This window comes from Lolium perenne, chromosome 2 (genome assembly GCF_019359855.2).
Source record: "Lolium perenne isolate Kyuss_39 chromosome 2, Kyuss_2.0, whole genome shotgun sequence".
Lineage (NCBI taxonomy): Eukaryota > Viridiplantae > Streptophyta > Magnoliopsida > Poales > Poaceae > Lolium > Lolium perenne.
In genome coordinates, this window is record NC_067245.2 from 315,450,204 (window position 1) to 315,476,746 (window position 26,543).

A 26,543-nucleotide genomic window follows, 5' to 3' on the forward strand; every position below is an offset into this window, starting at 1 on the left:
CCGAGAAGGATCTACTACTTCCGCTGCCCGCTGAAACGGGGAGAAGGACATCGTCTACATCAACACCGAACGTGTGACCGAGTACAGAGGTGCTGCCCGATTGTGGCACCGTCAAGATCTTCTACGCGCTTTTGAAAGCGGCAAGTGATCGTCTACCGCAGTAACGAGAGCCTCCTCTTGTAGGCTTTTGAAATCTTCAAGGGTTAGTCTCGTTCATCCCCTCGTTGCTCCCATCTTCTAGATTGCATCTTGGATTGGATTGCGTTCTCGCGGTAGGAATTTTTTTGCTTTCTATGCTACGAATCCTTACACCAACACCCGTGTGCGTGGATGACTTCGACGACGCACCAACACATCCTATCCCCACGGACATTGCCACCAAGAAGAAGGGGGAGAGCCGCAGGACACAAGGCTTCGTCAAAGCCGAGGACAAGTGTTTGTGTGAAGCGTGGCTGGCAACGACCCAAGATTGTATCAATGGCGCCCAACAAAAGGGCAAGGTCTATTGGGCCAAGGTCTTGCAGCAGTACAACGAGACCAGGATGCACCCGCCCTACCATATCACAGGCCCTCGGACGGAAGAGTCCCTTCGGAAAAGATGGAGCTACATCAAACAAGAGACAAGCAAGTTCTGCTCGGCGGCCGAACATGCTATTAACAACCCCGTAAGCGGCACCGACGTCCTGACAGTGGTAAAGACGATAGAACCATCATCATTCTAGTCAATTTGCGTCATTGCATCAATTTGCGTCATTGTACATCATTGGCGGCTATGATTGCAGGTACCCCGCGCCTTGCAGAAGTTCAGGGCGACGCACAAGAAGGGCTTCCATATGGTCCATTGTTGGGAGGTGCTTGATACGTCTCCAACGTATCGATAATTTCTTATGTTCCATGCCACATTATTGATGATATCTACATGTTTTATGCACACTTTATGTCATATTCGTGCATTTTCTGGAACTAACCTATTAACAAGATGCCACAGTGCCAGTTCCTGTTTTCTGCTGTTTTTGGTTCCAGAAAGGCTGTTCGGGCAATATTCTCGGAATTGGACGAAATCAACGCCAAACCTCCTATTTTTCCTGGAAGGCTCCAGAACACCGAAGAAGAGTCGGAGAGGGGCCAGGGGGCCACCACACCACATGGCGGCGCGGGCCAGGCCTAGGCCGCGCCGGCCTAGGGTGTGGCGCCCCCAGGTGCCCCCCTGCGCCGCCTCTTCGCCTATAAAAGCCCTTTCGACCTAAAAACGCAGTACCAATTGACGAAACTCCAGAAAGACTCCAGGGGCGCCGCCACCGTCACGAAACTCCAATTCGGGGGACAGAACTCTCTGTTCCGGCACCCTGCCGGACGGGGAATTGCCCCCGGAGCCATCTCCACCGCCGTCTTCACCGCCATCTTCACCGCCATCGCTGCTTCCATGATGAGGAGGGAGTAATCCACCTCCGAGGCTGAGGGCTCCGCTGTAGCTATGTGGTTCATCTCTCTCCCATGTACCTCAATACAATAATCTCATGAGCTGCTTTACATGATTGAGATTCATATGAGTTTGTATCACAATTTATCTATGTGCTACTCTAGCAAAGTTATTAAAGTAGTTCTATTCCTCCTGCACGTGTGTAAAGGTGACAGTGTGTGCACCGTGTTAGTACTTGGTTTATGCTATGATCATGATCTCTTGTAGATTGCGAAGTTAACTATTGCTATGATAATATTGATGTGATCTATTCCTCCTACATATGCATGAAGGTGACAGTGTGCATGCTATGTTAGTACTTGGTTTAGTCTATTGATCTATCTTACACTATAAGGTTACTTAAACATGAGCATTATTGTGGAGCTTGTTAACTTCGGCATTGAGGGTTCGTGTAATCCTACGCAATGTGTTCATCATCCAACGAGAGTGTAGAGTATGCATTTATCTGTTCTGTTATGTGATCAATGTTGAGAGTGTCCACTAGTGAAAGTGTAATCCCTAGGCCTTGTTCCTAAATACTGCTGCGTTACTACTGCTTGTTTACTGTTTTACTGTGTTACTACTGCTGCAATACTACCACCATCAACTACACGCCAGCAAGCTATTTTCTGGCACCGTTGCTACTGCTCATACTTATTCATACCACCTGTATTTCACTATCTCTTCGCCGAACTAGTGCACCTATTAGGTGTGTTGGGGACACAAGAGACTTCTTGCTTTGTGGTTGCAGGGTTGCATGAGAGGGATATCTTTGACCTCTTCCTACCTGAGTTCGATAAACCTTGGGTGATCCACTTAAGGGAAAACTTGCTGCTGTTCTATAAACCTCTGCTCTTGTAGGCCCAACACTGTCTACAGGAAAGGAGGGGGAACGTAGACATCAAGCACTTTTCTGGCGCCGTTGCCGGGGAGGAAAGGTAAAAGGTACTCACACTCCGGATCTCGGCTACTAAGCTATTTCCCGGCGCCGTAAGTACTCAAAGCTATTTCCTTTAGATCCTGCAATTGCAACTTTTTGTTTCTTGTTTACACTAGTAAGGCATAATGGAAAACATCTGTGAGCTCTTTGTACTATTTCCTGAGTCAAGACATGAATGGTTTAATGCGAAAATTAAAAAACCCATGGAACATATTAGCATGAACACATTGAATACTATTGTTGCTAATGATATGGAAAATTCTAAGCTTGGGGAAGCTGGTTTTGATGAGCATGATCTTTTTAGTCCCCCAAGCATTGAGGAGAAAATTTTCATTGATGATACTTTGCCTCCTATTTATGATGATTATAATGATAGTGGTCTTTTGGTGCCACCTACTATGGAGAGTAAATTTTATTGTGATTATACTATGCCTCCTACACTTGATGAGAATAATAATGATAGCTACTTTGTTGAATTTGCTCCCACTATTACTAATAAAATTGATTATGCTTATGTGGAGAGTAATAATTTTATGCATGAGACTCATGATAAGAATGCTTTATGTGATAGTTATGTTGTTGAGTTTGCTCATGTTGCTACTGAAAGTTATTATGAGAGAGGAAAATATGGTTGTAGAAATTTTCATGTTACTAAAACACCTCTCTATGTGCTGAAATTTTTGAAGCTATACTTGTTTTATCTTCCTATGCTTGTTACTTTGCTCTTCATGAACTTGTTTATTTACAAGATTCCTATGCATAGGAAGCATGTTAGACTTAAATGTGTTTTGAATTTGCCTCTGGATGCTCTCTTTCGCTTCAATTACAATTTCTTATGAGTGCATCATTAAAACTGCTGAGCCCATCTTAATGGCTATAAAGAAAAGAACTTCTTGGGAGATAACCCATGTGTTATTTTGCTACAGTACTTTGTTTTATATTTATGTCTTGGAAGTTGTTTACTACTGTAGCAACCTCTCCTTATCTTAGTTTTGTGTTTTGTTGTGCCAAGTGAAGCCTCTAATCGAAGGTTGATACTAGATTTGGATTTCTGCGCAGAAACAGATTTCTATCTGTCACGAATCTGAGCTGTTTTCTCTGTAGAAAAATCAGAAAAATATGCCAATTTACGTGCGTGTTCCTCAGATATGTACGCAACTTTCATTAGTTTTGAGTTTTCTGATCTGAGCAACGGAAGTATTTATTAGAAATTCGTCTTTACGGACTGTTCTGTTTTGACAGATTCTGCCTTTTATTTCGCATTGCTTCTTTCGCTGTGTTGGGTGGATTTCTTTGTTCCATTACCTTCCAGTAGCTTTGAGCAATGTCCAGAAGTGTTAAGAATGATTGTGTCACCTCTGAACATGTGAGTTTTTTATTATGTACTAACTCCTCTAATGAAGTTTATGAGAAGTTTGGTGTGAAAGAAGTTTTCAAGGGTCAAGAGAGGAGGATGATATACTATGATCAAGAAGAGTGAAAGCTCTAAGCTTGGGGATGCCCCGGTGGTTCACCCCTGCATATATCAAGAAGACTCAAGCGTCTAAGCTTGGGGATGCCCAAGGCATCCCCTTCTTCATCGACAAATTATCAGGTTCCTTCTCTTGAAACTATATTTTTATTCGGTCACATCTTATGTGCTTTACTTGGAGCGTCTGTATGTTTCTTGTTTTTGTTTTTGTTTGAATAAATGCTCGTGTGGGAGAGAGACACGCTCCGCTGGTTCGTATGAACACATGTGTTCTTAGCTTTTAATGTTCATGGCGAAGGTTGAAACTGCTTCGTTAATTGTTATATGGTTGGAATTGGAAAATGCTACATGTAGTAATTGCTATAATGTCTTGGGTAATGTGATACTTGGCAATTGTTGTGCTCTTGTTTAAGCTCTTGCATCATATACCTTGCACCCATTAGTGAGGAAATACATAGAGCTTGTTAAAATTTGGGTTTGCATGAGTGGTTTCTCTAGAGTCTAGATATTTTCTAGTAAGATGTTTGAACAACAAGGAAGACGATGTATAGTTTTATAATGCTTGTAATATGTCTTTTATGTGAGTTTTGCTGTACTAGTTCGTGCTTGTGTTTGCTTCAAACAACCTTGCTAGCCTAAACCTTGTATCGAGAGGGAATACTTCTCATGCATCCAAATCCTTGAGCCAAACAACACTATGCCATTTGTGTCCACCATACCTACCTACTACATGGTATTTTCCGCCATTCCAAAGTAAATTGCTTGAGTGCTACCTTTAAAATTCCATCATTCACCTTTGCAATATATAGCTCATGGGACAAATAGCTTAAAAACTATTGTGGTATTGAATATGTAATTATGCACTTTATCTCTTATTAAGTTGCTTGTTGTGCGATAACCATGTTCACTGGGGACGCCATCAACTACCTTTTGTTGAATTTCATGTGAGTTGCTATGCATGTTCGTCTTGTCTGAAGTAAGAGCGATCTACCACCTTATGGTTGGAGCATGCATATTGTTAGAGAAGAACATTGGGCCGCTAACTAAAGCCATGATTCATGGTGGAAGTTTCAGTTTTGGACATATATCCTCAATCTCATATGAGAAAATTATTAATTGTTGTTACATGCTTATGCATAAAAGAGGAGTCCATTATCTGTTGTCTATGTTGTCCCGGTATGGATGTCTAAGTTGAGAATAATCAATAGCGAGAAATCCAATGCGAGCTTTCTCCTTAGACCTTTGTACAGGCGGCATAGAGGTACCCCTTTGTGACACTTGGTTAAAACATGTGCATTGTGATGATCCGGTAGTCCAAGCTAATTAGGACAAGGTGCGGGCACTATTAGTATACTATGCATGAGGCTTGCAACTTGTAAGATATAATTTACATGATACATATGCTTTATTACTACCGTTGACAAAATTGTTTCATGTTTTCAAAATCAAAGCTCTAGCACAAATATAGCAATCGATGCTTTTCCTCTATGGAGGACCTTTCTTCTACTTTTATTGTTGAGTCAGTTCACCTATTTCTCTCCATCTCAAGAAGCAAACACTTGTATGAACTGTGCATTGATTCCTACATACTTGCATATTGCACTTATTATATTACTCTATGTTGACAATATCAATGAGATATACATGTTATAAGTTGAAAGCAACCGCTGAAACTTAATCTTCCTTTGTGTTGCTTCAATACCTTTACTTTGAATTATTGCTTTATGAGTTAACTTTTATGCAAGACTTATTGATGCTTGTCTTGAAGTACTATTCATGAAAAGTCTTTGCTTTATGATTCAGTTGTTTACTCATGTCATCACCATTGTCTTGGATTGCTGCATTCACTACATATGCTTTACAAATAGTATGATCAAGTTTATGATGGCATGTCACTCCAGAAATTATCTGTGTTATCGTTTTACCTGCTCGGGACGAGCAGAACTAAGCTTGGGGATGCTGATACGTCTCCAACGTATCGATAATTTCTTATGTTCCATGCCACATTATTGATGATATCTACATGTTTTATGCACACTTTATGTCATATTCGTGCATTTTCTGGAACTAACCTATTAACAAGATGCCATAGTGCCAGTTCCTGTTTTCTGCTGTTTTTGGTCCAGAAAGGCTGTTCGGGCAATATTCTCGGAATTGGACGAAATCAACGCCAAACCTCCTATTTTTCCTGGAAGGCTCCAGAACACCGAAGAAGAGTCGGAGAGGGGCCAGGGGGCCACCACACCACATGGCGGCGCGGGCCAGGCCTAGGCCGCGCCGGCCTAGGGTGTGGCGCCCCAGTGCCCCCTGCGCCGCCTCTTCGCCTATAAAAGCCCTTTCGACCTAAAAACGCAGTACCAATTGACGAAACTCCGTAAAGACTCCAGGGCGCCGCCACCGTCGCGAAACTCCAATTCGGGGGACAGAACTCTCTGTTCCGGCACCCTGCCGGACGGGGAATTGCCCCCGGAGCCATCTCCACCGCCGTCTTCACCGCCATCTTCACCGCCATCGCTGCTTCCATGATGAGGAGGGAGTAATCCACCTCCGAGGCTGAGGGCTCCGCTGTAGCTATGTGGTTCATCTCTCTCCCATGTACCTCAATACAATAATCTCATGAGCTGCTTTACATGATTGAGATTCATATGAGTTTGTATCACAATTTATCTATGTGCTACTCTAGCAAAGTTATTAAAGTAGTTCTATTCCTCCTGCACGTGTGTAAAGGTGACAGTGTGTGCACCGTGTTAGTACTTGGTTTATGCTATGATCATGATCTCTTGTAGATTGCGAAGTTAACTATTGCTATGATAATATTGATGTGATCTATTCCTCCTACATATGCATGAAGGTGACAGTGTGCATGCTATGTTAGTACTTGGTTTAGTCTATTGATCTATCTTACACTATAAGGTTACTTAAACATGAGCATTATTGTGGAGCTTGTTAACTCCGGCATTGAGGGTTCGTGTAATCCTACGCAATGTGTTCATCATCCAACGAGAGTGTAGAGTATGCATTTATCTGTTCTGTTATGTGATCAATGTTGAGAGTGTCCACTAGTGAAAGTGTAATCCCTAGGCCTTGTTCCTAAATACTGCTGCGTTACTACTGCTTGTTTACTGTTTTACTGTGTTACTACTGCTGCAATACTACCACCATCAACTACACGCCAGCAAGTCACCGTTGCTACTGCTCATACTTATTCATACCACCTGTATTTCACTATCTCTTCGCCGAACTAGTGCACCTATTATGTGTGTTGGGGACACAAGAGACTTCTTGCTTTGTGGTTGCAGGGTTGCATGAGAGGGATATCTTTGACCTCTTCCTCCCTGAGTTCGATAAACCTTGGGTGATCCACTTAAGGGAAAACTTGCTGCTGTTCTACAAACCTCTGCTCTTGGAGGCCCAACACTGTCTACAGGAAAGGAGGGGGAACGTAGACATCAGTGCTCAAAGACAACAACAAGTGGATGATAAGCTTTTCGTCCTACCAAGAAGCTATGAAGAATGGGACAGCGGTCACCCTCGACGGCGAAGACGACGATCAAGGCCGTCCAGTCCTTCCACCTCGTCCACGAGGCCAGAAGGCTACCAAGGCCGATCTTGTCCGGGAGGCGCAGGCCATTGCTTTCACGCAGAGCATGGAGAAGGTAATGGCCGACAACCGTGCCGCCATGGATGCTAGGGACGAGAAGAGGCGTCTGGAAAAAGAGGCCGCAACCGCCATCTACCAGAACCTCGCCAAGGAGGTCCTCGATGTCCAAAGGCTGGACATCGAGGCCAAAAAGGCAGACGCCGAGGCCAAATTGCGTGCAGAAGACACAAGGATCATGTTTGCTGACTTGAGCGGCGTCGACGATGACACTAGGGCATGGTTCATGAAAAGGCGCGCCGAAATCCGCGCGCGAGACGCCTGATCACCGGCGCCATGCGCCCAGCACCTTGGCCTCCTTTTGGACTTTTTTTATTGCTGTTCAGGCCTTGTTGTGCCCCTTTTGCTCCACTTTGCGCTGCAAAGTGTGATGAACTTGTTTCAGCCCTCAATTTGCGGCTGTATTTTCGTGCATCTCCAGCGGCGCGATTTCATCTTTTTTGAATTCTGGCCTGCGCCGAAAATGCGTCGCCCCGCTGGAGCCAACCCCAGACGCAAACGGACACACGACCATTTCCACGTCCGCTAACCGACGCAAACGGACGTCCGTGGATAATTTGAGCGTCCGAAATGCATCGCGCCGTTGGAGATGCCCTTATCTCTGCTCTGCATCGGTCTTGATCAATCACACACGCGGCGACGGGTCTCGCGTCGTCGGACGTACGTACGGCGTGCAGCTTTGGGGCGCGCGCAGCACAGTGAAAGGCGAGCGGCACACGCCAGGAACACGTACGTCGCCTACGTTAACCAGTTTGATTTGACCGTATGGCCGCTTGGGCACGGCAGCGAGGAAAGACCGGAGACGATCCGTCCGTCACTTCCGTTGCGCACAGTGCAGTGACACCGTCACCCTGTTCGGCGTACATGTCATGCTGCCATGCGTATCGGCCAACCCAACCACCATGTGTGGTGCTGCTGTTGCGTGATCGCTGGGTTGCGACTTGATCGATTGACACGCGGGTCTTCTGCATGGACTACGGCGGAGCGAGTTCCAGTTGCAAATCCTGCGCGCTACGTATGTGACGCGAGTGTGGTACTACTGTGGTGCGCGCGAGTTTGATGTGACCGTTCCACACTTCCACCGTCCACTTACTTTTGCACGGGAAAAAAATAGAGAAAGTTAAGCCATCGGCTTTAGTTTCGGGCACTGGAACGGTCCGTTCAAGTCCATTTGTGTCACGCGAGAAACAATGGCCCCGCAATGGTCCCGTGGCAGACCAGTTCCAAAGCCATTCTTCAGATTTTCTTTTCATAGAAAGGTACACGTACATCAAATAAACAAATATATATTTACTCAAACTTTACAATACCATGCGTGTAAGTATATAATCATTTCCCCTTTTATAATTCCAAATGCATATAATATGAAAAAATATTTAATAACTATTCTAATAGCATTGCGATGATACTGTAGATGTTCCTACAATGTTCTATATATTTAATCAAAGTTTACAAAGTTTTACTTTGACCAAAACTAATATGCATCCTAATTTCAGAGAGAGGGAGTAAAACAAATACAAAGTCATAGTGCGTAGTTTACCAAAGCATTTCTCATTTTGTCACAATCATTAAAACTAAAAAAGGAAATCAATGGTACTGCTACGATATGCGGCCTGCAAATTACCTTGGTCGGTTGGCGAGGTAACTGGTCGAACAACTTGCGGGCGGCACGAATGATAGACGGTGGCGACCGAATCGTAGGCCTCTGCGGTGGCGCGAAGGCCACCCGACGACAGTGGCGGGAGGTCCGAACGAACACTGCTATGATATGCGGCCAAAACTGGTGGCCAAATCGGTCATTGCATGCGATGGTGACGACACGGCAGCAGAGGGGGCGACATTGGTGGGAGGCTGGGAGAGTGGTGCTAGTCGGTTGTGTGCCTACCTAGAGGTCTCTATGTGGACAGAATATAGATACCGCATGGACACACTTGTCGTCCGTTCGACCACAAAGCCAACCAAAAATTGGACTAAGAATGCACCAAAACGGACCGGTCCGCAAGGCGCGGTTCGTTTGCGGATGGCTGTTGGGCCTCGTCACTGTCCATCTGCAGGCCTCTGTTGGAGAAGACCCTCATCGAGCCTAAAGACATGGTTTTACCGATTACTATAAGAAAACTCACGAATTTGGAAAGGCATTTTCAATGGAGGTTCGCATTTTAAACACTGAAACTATCTATTTCGGTCCATTTCCGCGCATACAGGTCGGTGGGACATGCCCGTTTGCGGGTGGCGGTACACCCGAATGCGCCACCCCATTTTATGAAATAGAGGTATCTTCTTCCTATTTTCTTTCTCACAACCATAGTTTGTTTCGAAAATAGATACGCGGTTCATCGTTCGGGCATATAATAATAATATCCCCTATGTTCTTGAATATAAAGCCAGTTTGTTTCTTGAGGAAAAGTTCGACTAATAATTAGATCAACTAAATATAAGTTGCATGTCATTTGAAACTATATCATCTGATGCACATTTCAATTAACTTTTTAAGGTATATTTTTAGGTGACATATAACTTAGTATTTATATTTAGTTGACTAAATCATTAGTCAAAGTTTGAGACGATGTATTCATTAATAAACTTACTTTTTTGAAGAAAAAACAGGAGTGCATACTTGAATATTTCTCAACAGAAAAGTCAATGCTAGTTCCAACGTGCGTCATCGATGAACTTACTTTTTGAAGAAGAAAAAAGGTGAGATGGGAGGAGCGTAGGCTACGGCAATGCATTCTTCATGCATGTTGTCATGCGGCACGCGACCGTATCTCATGCATGCGACGGATAATAATTATACTCCAATTGGTGGATCGATCGTCGGATACGTGTACTCGATCGTGGTATCGGCCGGCGTCGCTGGTTGGTTCGGCCACGAAAGCTACGACGCACGGCCATAATGAGATTCGCCGGTGTGGAGAACTGCTAGCGGCGCTAGCTTTTGGGAGCTGTTGACGATGAAAAGCCACTTTTTTTTAGCGCCCTTGTGCAGGATGAGCACGAGGAATCATGCAGAACGTCGCCGTGGCCGCCGGCGCCGAAGATCTACCTCTCCTACGACGTGCTGGCTCACGAATCATTTCGCAAGTCCACCCTTTCCGCCCAGTAGAAAAAGGGTTCGGCGAGGCATGCTCGCGACGCATGCTGCTTCGAAAAGGCTCATTCAACTTGGATGTACGTAGGACATTCACATGGACTCGGGAACTCGAAGTGATTCACACTTTTACGGCCACGGCATAAGCACATTTTTCTGTATCTAGCTAAAAAGAAGAGAAGAGAGGCAATCCATGGCCGTAATGATCGATATTCCTCTTGTCCAGTGCAAGTCGTAGGGCTCGCCACGCTTCCTTTTCACGGCTCGCCTTTTGGGCCATCGTTGCTTAATATTCTTACTGCCGGGGACCCCGTACGTTGTTTCAAGTTAAAATTGTTCGAAACAAGTCAAACAGTAAGCTAGATTGGGTCAGATATTGGGTTTTAAATGTAAAAAGATGTGAGAATGAAAGGTGTAAACATAGAATATAGCGGAAACCGCACACTTGATCATACATTGCATCAATGTGTGCAGACACAACATCACAATAATCGAAAGTCAGCCCATCACAATAACAATGAGCAATGGTAATAGTGTAATATTGATAATAGCATGATTTATATCAATGGGAGGTACTCCTTCCGGTCTCTTTTAATTGACTCCAATTTAGTGTAATTTTATACTAAATACGAGTTAATTTAAAAGAAACCGGAGGGAGTAACATTTATGGTTGGGCCAATTGACTGACTTGGTTCTGCGATTATTTGCGGTTTGCCTAATTTTATCGAGAATCCTCTTTGAGAAAGGGATGGTCTTAAAAAATACATCAAATAATCAATTTCCTTTGGATAATATACATACCCATATCTACTACCTCTTCACCGAATATTGGCTTGATCAGTATCTATATAGGTATCCATACTAACATATTTTAAAAAATGCGCACCAAATTTTTATAAAGACATGTCAACATAGATATACTATATCTCTAATCTGATTTAATCGACGCAGGATATTAGGTAAATGCTCTACTAACTAACTAGCATCACTAAATTTGATCGGAGGATTAGAAGATATGATTCGTGCCATCTACAAGCATTGCGCCGAGGCTCGTGCTGGACCAAGCTGGAGCTAGCTCCACGTCGTCGTGTTGCGCATCAGTCCACCATGCATGGCGAATTGGGGATGCTGCGTGATGTGCCAAAACGAGACGCCTCGCTTCCGCGCGCAGAGCGGCCAGCTAGCAGCATGCATGTACGCACAGCCACAGCCACAGCCACAGCCGCAGGCAGGTCTTCAATTCCGATGGAGCAATTCGACTTAACGTTCTGCTTCTGCAGCGAGGACCAAGGAGAGGTCTCCCCTCCCTGCACTGCATCGTTCGCAGCGTCCATTTGCCTGTAATGGCGAACCCGACGACGCACCGACGCTCAGAGGGAGCCGGCTGACCGTCTGCATACGGACGGATTCCAACCTTGTTTTTCTCCTACATACATCAGCCTGCCTCGGCGTCGTCGGCCACCGACGACACAGCTAGCTAGCTAGCTGCCGTAGCTTCCCAGCCGGGCCGGCCGTACGTCCACGGCGGCGAGATGACGGAGCCGAGGAAGACGACCTTACGAGGATGGGTGGTGGGGCCGGGTTGTCGGGGGCAGCGGGAGACAGAATCCCGGGAATGTAGCGTGGGGTGACGGCACAACGGGGGACAGGACGTGTCACATGACGTCACCTCCACAGAGCGAGAGAGGGAGCCGGAATCAAAAGCCGGTGGCCCTCGTAATCATGCAGACGGGCCTTTCCACGCCTCTCCGCCTGCGCCACGACCTAAACAGTGTCCAGAGGGCCAGAGGAACCAAATTAATTGGTACCTGCTGCTGCTGCGTGTTTTCCTCGGACCAGACGCACCGCTCCTGTAGGACTACCTCACAATTCCACGTACGGTGCTGCTAATCCTCTGCGTAACCACGTGCTTTCTTCATGTTAATTATTCATGACACTGAATTAGTGTCACTACTACAATCGTCTGAAAATCTACTCCAATTAGTATCAGTACACTGACCTAGTATGCTGTTTCTTTTTATGACAAAGCTGATCAAATTTCTAAAAGTCGGGTTTGCAAAATTTAAAAGCTCCTTCATTTGTGGACGGAGTGACCAGGTAACAAAGTCGTCACCGTCTCGCACAGAGTATGTGTACAGTGTATTGTACGAACGGTACTGTGTGACTGCTAGGACCGTGTTTGATCGAGTAGTACACAGAGTATGGCAACTCCAGCATGCGTTTCCGTGGAGTGAATCCTGCGCGCACAGCGGCGGCGCGTGCGTGTTCGATGGCGAGCTACTCCAAGCTAGACTAGCTAGCTACCTTTTTCTCCGTGTTCCGTCCATGGTATCCGAAGGAACGGATGAACACAACCTGCATGCCACGATAGGATAAAATAATACGGTAGCACTCCTGACGAATTGGAGCGCCCAAGCCCCTAGCAGCTCGCTCGGCTCTGCTATGCGAAATCGCCCCGCAGTCTCGGCGGTTCTCTCCGGTCTGTGCTCGTCTCGTTTCTCACTCACTTTCGGGCTATCTTCGACGCTCAGGAGCCAGCTAGTTACTGCAGAGATGTACAGTATATCAGTATATTTTTTTTACTACAATACAAAAAAAAAGTTACTTAGTTCTTTTGGTTTAAACTATTTGTCATGGATGTAGGAAAAAAATAAACTAAAATAAATATCTAGATTTACTAAACACAAAACAAAATATTTATGGCTAGAGATAATATTTTGAAAAGAGAATTGAAATATGGATGCTGTTAGTTCCCGTTCGAGTGATTATTTCTCATAAGACTGGCCACAATAAAAGTATCATAGGTAGTATCATGCATGCTATGTAAGCAAAAATCTTATGTGGCACATCAATTAATGAGGTGAGATGTGAAACTAGTATCATAGGTAGATTGTATCATAGCACATAAAATTAGAAATTTTAGTGGCAAACATATCATGTACATATATTTGCATCGAGATTCTACAAAACATTAAATATGATAAAACTATGATACTAATTCATGATAGTATGCATCGTAGATGTTGTATCATAAATTAGTATCGATACTTTCCATTGTGACTAGTGTAAAACGGTCAAACCTTTGTTATAACCAATGTTGTAACTTGTGACTACCATGAATCATAAAGCAAATGTAGCGGTTCTCTAACTTTTTTGATAGTTGCATTTCACTTGCAACGGCTGAAAATCCCAAACTTGCAACTGGAAAACTCGGTTGCAATAAAAATTGCAATTCATATACGCATGAACCGCGATGCAATTAGTCGGTGCAGGACTTGACAGAGTGCTAACTTAACTCTTAGCTAAGAACTATCAAAACCGAAGAAATATTCCTCATGGTGGTTTTATTTTAATTAAAATTATGGTTTTAGATTAACTTTGAAATAAAACCGCTATAAATATAAGTACTTCGTCTGTCCCATATGAGGTGCAGCTCCAAAAGACATTCCTTTCAAACTTTGAGAAATCATTATAAAGAAAATATCAAAAATTGTGAAATATAAGACATATAAGTTTAGTTACACCCAAAAGGCATTAACCACAACCATATTTTCACTTAATCTTCCTCTCGTCCCTCGCGTCGCCTGGCAGCGGCAGCTTGGGGGAACCCCAGCCCGCCGCGCCGCCACCCTCCCTTTGCCCACGCCCGCCGCTGCCGCCGGAGGAAATCGCCGGGCGAAGCCCTCGCGGTGGACGGCAGCGGCGGGGCCTTCGCCTCGCGCGCAGCGCCCCCGGCGGCGCGAGATCTTGTGAAAGAGGCTCGGCCCCAAGCTCCGTGGTCGGCGCGTCCTGGTGTTCTCCGACATCCTCCGCCTCTGCAGCGCCCTCCTGGCGGTCGCCTCCGGCGCCCACCCAGCGCGGCGGCGCCACAAGCTTCTGCTTGGCGCGTTGGGGTGGGGTGGCAGCTGTAATATCCCAGAACATATGATCAACGAAGGGTAGATTTAGAAATGGGATGTGCATTTCATCGCAAAACGAGGAAAATTTTCGCGCCTTATTGCATAAAAACCTAAGAGGGATCGAGGTTTCTCTCCCGTTGCTGTTAGGGTTAGAGCAATGTGAGTGTTATGAATTTCGACATGACCTCTTTTGAAACTTAGAGATTTTGGAAGAATATTTGATTTGGCATTTCATATTTGATTTCAAACAAAATAAATAATAAGTAAACAATATATAAATAAATTATGAATTCATAATTCAAATCACATCATAGATACACAAATAATTCAAAAGTGAATAATAAATTTACATAAGAGCTCATAAGCAAAACCTTGAGCTTTATTGATCATACACACAAATTACATTGTCTTTACAATATTCATTATACAAGAATGGACAGAATAATAAGTAAAACAAAATAAGAATTACAAGAATTGGATCATATACAAAAATCCTAAACTAATTGTCTTGGAATACTTTGTCTCAGGATCACATTGAGTTGGAGACCTGCAAAAAGGAGAGAAACTAGCCAGGGGGTTAATACAAGTGTAAATGACACTTGTCATTGTCGAAAAACCATGCCAGAAGCAAGATAGACACCAGCATACCAGAATATGAGCAATCATGAGCTCAAGTTCAACCACAAGCACACACACAGCTCACAAGATGTTGTGCATGCTCAACAGCAAGCCAACCATGGCTTAGTCACCAAAAGTGCACAAGTATGTGTGTCATTGCAAGGGAGAACCATCAGATAGTATGAAAGGGTAGAACCAGCTGAAACAATTCACCTAGTCGACCAGATAAACATCCACCAGCAACCAGCAATGAACAGTAGCTAGTTCATCCCTGTTCTTGCTCAAGAACATCGAAACCAACCACAGAAACCATCCATTCATCCAAAGCAACCAACCAAAACCAGCCAGAGACATGGGAACTTAAGCAAGATCATCCAGGAGCTAGGAGGAGAAGGGCAAGTGATCAAAACCATCAAGCAAAAGCTCAATAGCAACTAAGCATAGCCATCTAGGAGCTGGAAGAAGATATAACTGATACCTGGAGTGGATCCAATGGATCCAATCCATCTCATAGCATGACACAAGGCATAAGCATGAGCAGATGCTCATGGGGGTTATCATCACTTGGTTTTGACCAAGGATTACTGGCAGAAATAGAGCAGCTAGATCCAAATATCATCCAGATACTATTCTTGTGCAAATAGACAAGCATAGATGCACAGATAGCAACCAGTAGAGTGATACATAGGTACTAGAAGCTACAAGGACCACCTAGCAAATTCCTAGCCAAGAAACCATCAGATTATACATATATTTCTTCAAGGCAAGCACAGTGGTATTCATATTAATTATGATACCCTACTGTGCAAGCAAAGATGAGTAGCCAACAAGAATTAATCCAACAGTGAGAGCAACCCAAGCAGTAGCAAGGCTACTGTGGTCACATCAACCACAATCCATCCATTAAGCCAAATTCATAAGTCATCATTATCCAGAAATGGATTCAGACTTGATTTATCTTTCAATTGATGTTGGAGATATCATTTCATACAAATCAATGCATATAATCAACACTGCATAAGCAGTTCATATATAAATAATCCACCAAGGCATGAATACAAAGTAATCCATCCATTAACAAGCAATAGCATCACTGAAAGGCAACTAGTAGCATGACCAATTGCATCCTAGCCATTGAATTTGATTCAATGTGCTATGGACAGCAACAGCAGCACACACACACATGAATAGCTGCTAGAGCAAGTATAAACCATGGCAATAGCTAGGGCAAGCACATCAATTAGCCAAGAGTTAACCCTGTAACCTAGCCACTAGCATCTATTGATCAAATGGATCAAATAGATCAAGCACAAGGCACAGAAGAGCATTACTAGCATCTGTTGATCAAATGGATCAAATAGATCAAGCACAAGGCACAGAAGAGCACCACTAGCATCTGTTGATCCAAATGGATCAAATAGATCAAGCACAGGGCACAGGAGAGCATCACTGGCACCACAAGTGTCAGCAATGCTAGCCTCTGTCAACAGCAAGGCCACCAATAAGTATTTGGAGTAGCACAAAAGCATAAATAGATAGGATAGGATGAACACAAGCATCAGTAAGCATATGAGCAGCACTAGGGCATGAACAGATAGGGTAAGCCTAGCACAATTGACCAGTAGGAATCAAACAGGCATCGGCATAGCATCAGTAGGCATAAATAGGCAAGAGCATAGCACTAGTAGGCATATGCAGGGCATCAAGCAAGCACAGCAAGAGCAATAGCAGCAGTAGCATACGCATAGGAGGATTCAGTAGGCAGAGCTCGAGCAGATGGAGGAGATGGAGTAGAGAGAGAGGTAGAAGAGGGAAGCAGAGTTACCTGGCGTGTCCATGGCGGCGTCCATGGCGGCTCGGTGGCACAGGCCAGCCACGGCGGAGCCAAACCGCGGCCAGGCTGGTGCCAAGCCACGCACCACCAGCGTTGGAGGCGGCGAACACACGGGCGTGTCCAGGAGGTGCAGATCGACGGAGTTCGTCGATGAACTCGTCGACGTCTGGCACGGGCGAGCACGCGCACGTTCAGTAGAGGAGGGTAAAACTAGATCGACGTGGATGGAAGGGAGCGCCGTCGCACGCTGCGTCGAACGCGCCCAGCGGCGAGCCCTAGAACCGCGAGACACGGTCGGAGAATGGCGGTGACCGTGGTGGCGACGCCATCGCCACGGGATCGCCAGGCGATTAGGGTTAGGTTTCGCGTGTGAGTGAGAGAGAGAGTGGCCGCTGGGCCGACCGACCGCCTGGGCCAGTGTGGTTCAACCCATTTGGTTGACCTGACTGGTGGGCCCAGGGGCATTTTGTTCTTTTCACATTTTAAAATAACCCTTGGACTTTAAAAAATTCCAAATAATTATAAATACCTCTAAAAATTCAAGAAAAATTGGATTAGTGTATTAAAAATAATTCTTAACCAGAATAAAATAAGAAATGAAATTAACAACACAAGTTCAAATTTTGGAATTTTTGAATTTAATTATGAACTTGGAATTTTAAATTTGCAATTTTCATTTGATATAAAAATCAAGGAAAATTCCAAATGAACTCAAATATTTATTTATCAAATATTTTCAAAAGAAATTCTATTTTTCAAGTCTTTTCTTTTAAAGGATTAATATTTTCCAAAAAGGAAATATTCTAATGTTCCAAAATTTCTTTTATCTCCAAAAAGAGGAAAACTCTATTATTTCAAATTCTTTATTTGAAGTAAATATTTTCCAATGGAAAACTCTATTACTCTTAAATCCTTTTCTTTTTAAAAGAAAACCATGTTAAAGGATTTAAAGGACTTATAAATTACTGCCAAAGGCATAAATATTTAACTCAAACCTAAATCTTAATAAATATTCCAGGGTAAGGGATTCAACATGAAATAATACACCCATGCATGCATAATTTGGATTTTATAACATTGTCCTTACCGGACAATGATGCTTCTTTACAGAACACGAGGTCCAGGTTCCATCCAACACATCGAACTGCATTATCTCGCAGTCACCAGACAAGTTCACCCTTGCTCATGTCATATTGATTATTTACTATCAATTTACCCACAAAAGTACTATACTTACCATTCCTGCATTGAAAATAAAATGTTACTTTTCCAATTATGAATATGACTATGTGGTGGGCAATAGAACCATGGTATCTGTTGTTATGGTGGAGGTTCCATTGCAAGGGTTCTACTCATATAGGACTAATCACCAATGTCGTCTAGTGATTCTAGCGCCGTACATTTCGCGTTAACCATGAGATCTATAATGGCTATGGGGAAGTCAGCTGTATCTTTTCCCTTCTGCATATCAACGGACTTGATAGGGCCTGGCTGGGTGTTGTGATAACACCGCAGTAGGTTGGGAAGTCCTTTTAAATCCCCATCCAAGTGGATGAGAGCGCTCTACCGTCTATGATGGATTGTCCGTAGCACATCGAGTGTAAAGCCGTATGAACGGGAGCTGTCTACCAGGGATGTGCGGATGGACAAAAGGGTGGGTATGCAGGGTCGCGGAGAAGGCATTGATTGGCTTGGATCTTACACCTGGCCCCACACCAAGGAAGTGTGGACGAGAAACGCGTCTCGGTTGGTATCAAGGATAAGTTCTCTTATGGAAAAAGTAATGCACCTCTGCAGAGTGTAACAAATTGTGGCTGTCACTCCCTGTTCCGGGAAGGGAACTATGAACGCGGCAGGAAAGGACCTCCGTGAAGTTCTGGTCAACCTGTGAAGACTGGCGGGCATAGTTTTCAAAATAAAATAAACCTTTTGAAGAAATGTTTTTGAAACATGCATTGACCTGAGATTTTCTGATCAATGGTCGTAGCTAGTACATCAGACACCTTTTCTCTTTTGAACTTGCTGAGTACCTCTGTACTCACTTTCTTTCGACACCCTTGCTAGACTGTGACAATGAAGTGGAGGCCAACGACGGAGCACCAGAAGGAGACTACGAGTTGGTCTACGAGGAACCTGATCTGTCCGGAGGAGTGTAATATCCCAGGTAATGGGGTTACAAAAATAGAGGAAAACAGATGTGTGCATTGCATTCATGCATAGAAAATCTGGGGAATTTTCGCGCTTTAAAGAAAAACAGTCACAGTAACTGAAGTTTCACTGGATCTTGGTGGAATTGAAGTAGCTCATCAAGTCAAGTGCTATAAACCTCAATGTGACTTTGCTAAAATCTTGTTTTTGGTAGAGATAAGTTGATCTAAGGGGTTAGATCAAATGAAATTAAAACCAACACAAGAACATATGAATCAAGGATCAACTACTTGATCTTATTAAAGATCACAATATGGTATTCCTTGCCATAACATATGAACATCCATTTAAATGGAAATTAAGTAACAATAAATGAAGAAACCATTCTTCACTTATCTTCTCCATGTCTTAAACAAATCCATGATCCTACCATGAACCTCATGGTATTCATATTATTTCATTCTTGGAAACATAACAAGGAGATCCACTCTAGAAATATATATCTTTCTCTATTCCATATTATTGTACATCAAACCTAGAGAGGTGAGAGTTCTATAGCAATTATTAGAGGAGCAATAACAACCCTTGAGCTAAACCTTGGATATACATCCAAGTACTCAAATCATCATCTTTAAGAGGAACCCTAGGATATTATTCAAGACATTCCTAGAAAGAGAAACCATTTATGTTAAACATAGATATTGATGATCACATCAATTCCTATGGAGCCTAACCTTAAGTTAGTATTAAAGTCCTTTCCAAAATGAGAGAGACCAATCATACAAAACATAGCTTTATCTATTTAAGAATAAAGGACAACCATTGAACTAGAGTATTAGGAGTACACCATAACCTAGAATAATCCATTCTTATATAAGAGAGATCAATTATGGTGTTACACTCCAGTTTGAGGCAACACTTGAGTTTAAGAGCGAGAACTACCCATATACCCAGATGATAATATCATCATTGATTAAGTAGAACCCTAACATAATATCTCAGGCATTCTCCTGGGATATAAACCAAAGAGACAATCATAGTAGACCCATACCAGAAGGTAAATTAGAAGTGCTATACCTTGATTGATCTAGACAATGATTGATCTTGGAAGTGAGAAACTAGTTCATAAGAGATACTTAAGGAAGCCAAACCTTTGATCATTACAAGTTGGGTAATGATCATAAACCCTAAAAATTTGAGGTAGAGATAATAAAGACAAGTTGATCATGCCTAAACCATGATCATGTTCTTGAGGTATGTGAGGATAAGTTAAATCCTAATAGTATAAGAAGATAATATCCAACACATAAAATCATAGGGGAACTATTAGAAAACCTAAACCATTTTCCATATGATAATTAGGGAGACAACTGAATAATAACAAACCTTTGTCTAGTCCAGCCTTATATCAATCCAAATGATCTTGGATTGAACCATCCTATGTGTGGTGAGGAAGAGCAACTATAGCTAAAGTAATATGGTGTTAAATCACATATAGAACTTATAACCATATCTCAAACTAACTTGTGAATTACTTGATGATCACAAGTTAAACCCAAAACCATATCTTAATTCTATTTTATGTATCACTTGGGTGATCATAAATAAAACCTAGTCCACATTTGAGTTTCAACCCATGTATATTGAGGCACACCCAACTATTTTCTCAAACAAATAAAATTCTCCTGAATGAAGTAAGATCTACTCTAATAATTCAAATCCAAGACTTAAGAAGGTAATACCAATAGCCATGGGAACAAACCAACCTTAATCTCCAATATTTATAGATATTGGGGCACATGAAATCATACCCATCAAACTATAATCCTAAACATGAAACCAAATAGTTGGCTTTACTTTGCAGATAATTTCTTATAAAGAAATACCACATGAAACAATAACCATCACTAGATAATTAGTAAGGCCCTTTTGGAAAATAATTTAGAACCTTTTATAGATGGATTATAAAATCAAAATATATGAAATATTCTATCCTTAACCCAATACTGTTAACTATGTGTTATGTGTTAATGCACACACATAGAAACCTAATCCAAAACATATTACTATTAACCATTTTTATTAGTTTCCATCTACTTGAAATAAGAAAAACCTGCAAAAGAGAATTCAAAACAGAATTCAAATTAGAAAAAACAGAAAATAAAATAAGAAGGAGCTTACCTGGCTTACCAGCCGACGTAGCCCAGCTGCCAAACCCACTAGCACAACCCAGCACCAGCCCACAATCCGGCCCACCAAAGCAGTCCATCAATGGCCCAACCCAACTTAACCATTCGCCAGATATTTCACGAGGGAGGGGATCGTCTTCCACCTCTCGATCGAGCAAGCTGCTCGGTGGCAGCACCACGGCCACCGGCCGCGCCAAGATGTGTGCCGCCGCCCCCGGATGTCTATAAGGATCGCCGCGCCGCCGCTAGGAACCCTAATGAGCCATTCCCCTTTCTCTCTTCTCCAAAATCCTCCCCAGACGGAACCCTAGCTCGCCCCGGCCATCCTCATTGCCGCGTTCGAAGCCTCCCCAAGCCTCGCCGTGACCGCCATGATGACCGCCGTCCTCGACTTGCTCCACCAGCTCGAGGAATCGAACCGAATCACCCTGGAGCATCTCCGTCGAGCTCAACTTCTTCGATGACCGGAGCTGTTAATTCCGGCGACTCGGACCACCGTTCGCCTTGCCGTCAAGTCCTACATGCTCACGGTGAGTCACTGGCTCCCTAGCTCCTCATGGCATCCTTCCTAGTCCCCTGCATCGCCGTGGCGCCATACGTCTGCGAGCGCCGCCGCGGTACCTCGCCGGAGAGCTCGCTCCGATGACCAAAACGGAGCGGCGCTACCACTAGTCGCTTAGTCACGCCGCCCTCTCTCCAACGAGCCCCCGCATAGCCCCGCGGGGAACAGTAATCGCCGGCGACCATCAGGGTCTGCCGCCGGTCACCGCACCCTGGCCACCCTGGCGATTTTGACTTCGGTCAAAGCCACCGTGGCAGGTGACCTGGCCTATGGCCCACGCGTCAGTGGCCCTGGGTGAAACTCACCCGGGTACACTCAATCGTTTTTCTGTTTTAAAATTTAAATTGAATAATTACTGCAACTTCAAATAATTATAGAAAATTCAATTTTAGTCAGAAAAATAAAAATAAGATATCAAAATTCTTAGAAAAGAAAACTCTATCCAGTAAAAATATAAAATGGAATTTTTATTTTTAATAAAAATTCAATTATTTAATACTTGTTATTTAAGCCTTTAATTTTAATTCTAAAATCAATTAAAATTCAATAATTAGTAAAAATTTCCAAAAGTAAATAAAAACCAGTAACTAATTAAGGAAAACATTCAAATTAGTTTTCCTTTTCTATTAACTTATTAAATCCTTATTAGGAGGATTTAAAACCATGATTAATAAATACCTTAATCATTAATTATTTAAAAATAATAAAATATCAAATCTAATATTATTTTATTTCAAAATTATTAATAACTTCAACTTTATCAATGAAGTTATTAACCCAATAATTATAGGGTAATTAGCAAACCCTAAATTCCATATGGAATAATATTATAACCCTATCATTTCATGTTGAACTCTAAAACCCTAAATTAATTAGGAACCCTAGTTCCATTATTACATGTGAACCCTAATTTGCTTCTAACCTAAACCCTAGGTTAGATCATGTGATCATGGTACCTTATTACAAATCATAGAACCATAGTAGCAACTAAATACTTGTCTTGAACACATAAAATATTGGAGACCTATCACTAATATATGGGTATCCCATGTGTTCATCCTCATCAGACCTAAATGATCAAATAAGGGCAACCAAATGCAAACCCTAGCTCCTATCCTTAGAGATATCAATTTTAAATAACCATGCTTAGCATCACACCATTGTGATGAACTCCAGTAGCACCTACACCCAATAATTATCACAACATAACCATAGTCCGCTAAACCCTACAAGTACTTCATAATTATGAACCATCCTATTTAGGATCCAATAATTCTTTACTTAGGAAATGAAATAGAAAACCTAAACAACCTCAACCTAATTGATATACTTCTTATTACCTAAGAAGTATGTTCTTCAAAAGTTATTCTTTTGAAGTAAAGAAAGAATAATCATCAACCCTGCTTATAAGGACCTATAAACCCTAGCTGGCTATCACCAATAAGATGAACCAATCCTGATAGCAACCTTGTATGAATAATTGCTTTGGATGCCTAGGCTTAACTCAACCTTACAAGCCCTAGGTGTTGATGAATCCAACTAGGTTGTGAGCCATCCACTACTTACTCCAGAAACTAATTAGAACCATAGAACACCATAGAACCCCACAACCCTAATTATCATACTTGTTCTTTATTAAAGAACATGTTCTTCAAAAGTTATTCTTTTTGAAGTATATGATAATTAATCATTAACCATGCCATATAGTACTAAAACTGACCACTATTCTTTACTTGTTAACATTATGCCAATTATCATTCTTTGTGTGCTCAACTGATTACTATGCTTTATTATCCACCTGTCCATGATACCAAGTAATCCTACCCGAATAAGAACCTTGTTTGAATCACTCTAAAAGTGCAACACACCCTGAACTAATCATTACAACTCACTGATCCTAAATCATCGGGGTTAGGTCACGCTTAGAGCGATTGCATCTCATTCTTATGCATTATTGCATCCTTGCCAATCTTTTAAACATCATCCTTACCGGACGATGATGCTATTTCAGAATTTGGAGTTACTGCGTATCGAAGGCCTTGCCTGCATAATCTTGCAGTCAAGAAAGGCAAGTTCATCACTTGCTCATGTCATTTGAGTATTTTTATCAAATTACTTGCAAAGTATTATGGTTATCACTATTGCACAAAAATCAAAACCACTACTTTCATAACTATGAATATGACTATGTGGTGGGCAATGGAACCATGGATTGTGCTGATATGGTGGAGGTTCCATTGCATGGGCTTATATCCATCTAGGATTAAACAACAAATGTCGCCAGTGATTCTTGTGCCGTAATATCCGTGTTAACCATAAGATCCGGAGTGGGACGGAGTAGTCAAAAGTGTTTCCACCTCTCGTTCATCAACGGATGCGCTTTACCGTAGACACTTGTATCTGTCAGGGCAAGCGGTGGGCTGGGGAAGCCTTAAGTCCCCACGGCATAGTCCGTAGACACTTGTCGCTCGAAGTACAAGCGGTGGGCTGGGGAAGCCTTAAGTCCCCACGGTATTGCGGTCTATGATGGGTTGCAGCTACCGGCGAAGGAGTTTGGTTAACGAGTCCCAAACTGTTGTCGTGGTCGGGGTCCATCCTTAAGTGGTATAAGAGGACCGACGAGGACCCAGGGTCGGGGTATGCAACAAAGGGTGGGTGTGCGAGGTAGCGGAGGAACATGATTGGCTAGACCTTATACCGGGCCTCACACCATAGGAAGTGTGGACGGGTTGCGCGCCCGGTTGGCACCAAGGTTAAGATCTCTTATGGGTAAAGCAACACACCTCTGCAGAGTGTAATGAATCGTGACCTGTCACTCCCTGTTCCGGGATATGGAACTGCGAACGCGGCCGGAAAGGAGCTCCATGAAGTTCTAGTAAACCGGTGAAGGCTGACGGACATAGTTCTTCTGAATAAAAGCAACCTTTCGAAGAAATGATTATGAAAACCTGCATTGGTATTAGACTTTCTGGTCTAATGCCGTAGCTAGTGCATTAAACACCTCTTTCCTATAATGAACTTGTTGAGTACGCTCGTACTCATACCACTCTTAAATCCCCTGCTTAGATATGGAGGCATCGAAGGAGTATCCACAGTGCAACTCGAAGGCCGAGGAGTCAACAACTACTCGAGGAGACAAGACCCTGTCAGAGGAGTCAGATACCACATACATCAAGGAGAAAACCTAGTTTAGCCATAGAAGGGAACTAGTTTCCTAAACCTAGCTCCTATTTAGCTAGAATCTATTCTTAGCCTCTTTAGCTAGTTAAATACTCTACAACTAGAGTTCGTGATAAGACTAGTCTACGAGTCGTTCTTCTGGAGTTATCTGCAGTTTTACCTCATTGTAAAGTAGGAGGCTGTGATGATCTTATGTAATGTAGTCCATGTGTAATTCTATAGACATGCCTTGGACCCGCATATGTTTCTGTTGTACCACTCTGAGCGATATAATACTAGTGGAACGGTGTTTCATTGGTGTTATATCAGACTTGCATACTACACCATGCAGTGGTATGCCGGGTCACCACAGTTGGTATCAGAGCCAATGCTTTGACCCTAGGATTAAAACCCTTTAAAGGAGACCTATAGGATTGGTAGTGTCTATAGGAAGTTGCCCTAGGTAAACCAAATGCTTCTTATGACTTGAGATGGATATTCACTTGAGAATAATCCTGACACACTTGAGTCAACATTTCTATCTAGCTTACCAAGATAAAATAAAGTTAGTTAGATAATCCCAAACATGTAGTACACCATGAAGCCCTTAAACAATAGATGAGTAGATCCCAGTTGGTATACAATACATGGTAGTCCAAAGAGAGGATACAACCATAAGGAAGTTATCCTATTGGAAGATGTGTACCAACATATGTTATGGTCAAGTAAGAGATATCTAGACCTGTAATTGGAGTAATATCAAAAGATGTAGGTAATTAAGTTATCCTAACAGAAAATGTAGATCAAGTTAAATAATGAGTAAGTAAAATTTATCCAAACTTGTGAAATAATTGATAGTAAGTGAAAACTATGAGTCATATGAGGTAGTATAGACCATGATGAGTCAATCATGGGAGTTAAGGAAGAGTGATAGGAATAATTTATGCATACCTACAGGATAGAGGTAGTAATCATATATGATTCATCTGAGGATCATTATGTGATGAACATCTAAAGTATTTAGGAGGAGTACAATAAGAAGCCAAGTGCTAATCAACAATGCAAGAATTGTGTTCCCAAAACTATGGGAAGTGTGCCAAGCACATCATGACCATAGTCTTATGATAGAAACACTTGGAAGTATAGGAGCTATATTTCCATAGTTATGTGTTTAGAGTAGCAATGTTAGAACCTAGACATATCATGTGAGATGGTCCTCAATAAAATGAAAGTTAAGTAGTACTTCCAAACAAAACTAGGTTAACCCTAATTATCCTAGCCCACTTTGTTTCAAGTTTATCTCATAGCAAATGTGCAATTAAGGTAAATGTTGAGACAAATAGTAGAATGCCAACTATATGTGCTAAGTATCACAATATAACCTATCTTATGTGGTGTTATATACTACACATCAGAGCCTGATGTTTAGAGATGTCTTACTCAACTAGTATATTCAGGCTTAGGATGATGTGTATTATAAGCACAAAGCTGAATCTTCTTGGATTTTATTGGATT

The 26,543-nt window shown here is 42.6% G+C and overlaps 1 protein-coding gene across 1 annotated transcript; it reads left to right on the forward strand.

Moving 5' to 3' along the window:
* Nucleotides 1–293: 293 nt before the first annotated feature.
* LOC139835885 (uncharacterized) lies at nucleotides 294–10,634 on the forward strand. The gene is made up of 3 exons (XM_071825781.1): nucleotides 294–692; nucleotides 783–836; nucleotides 10,518–10,634. The coding sequence occupies exons 1-3, from the start codon at nucleotides 294–296 to the stop codon at nucleotides 10,632–10,634; spliced, it is 570 nt and encodes a 189-aa protein (XP_071681882.1).
* Nucleotides 10,635–26,543: the final 15,909 nt, after the last annotated feature.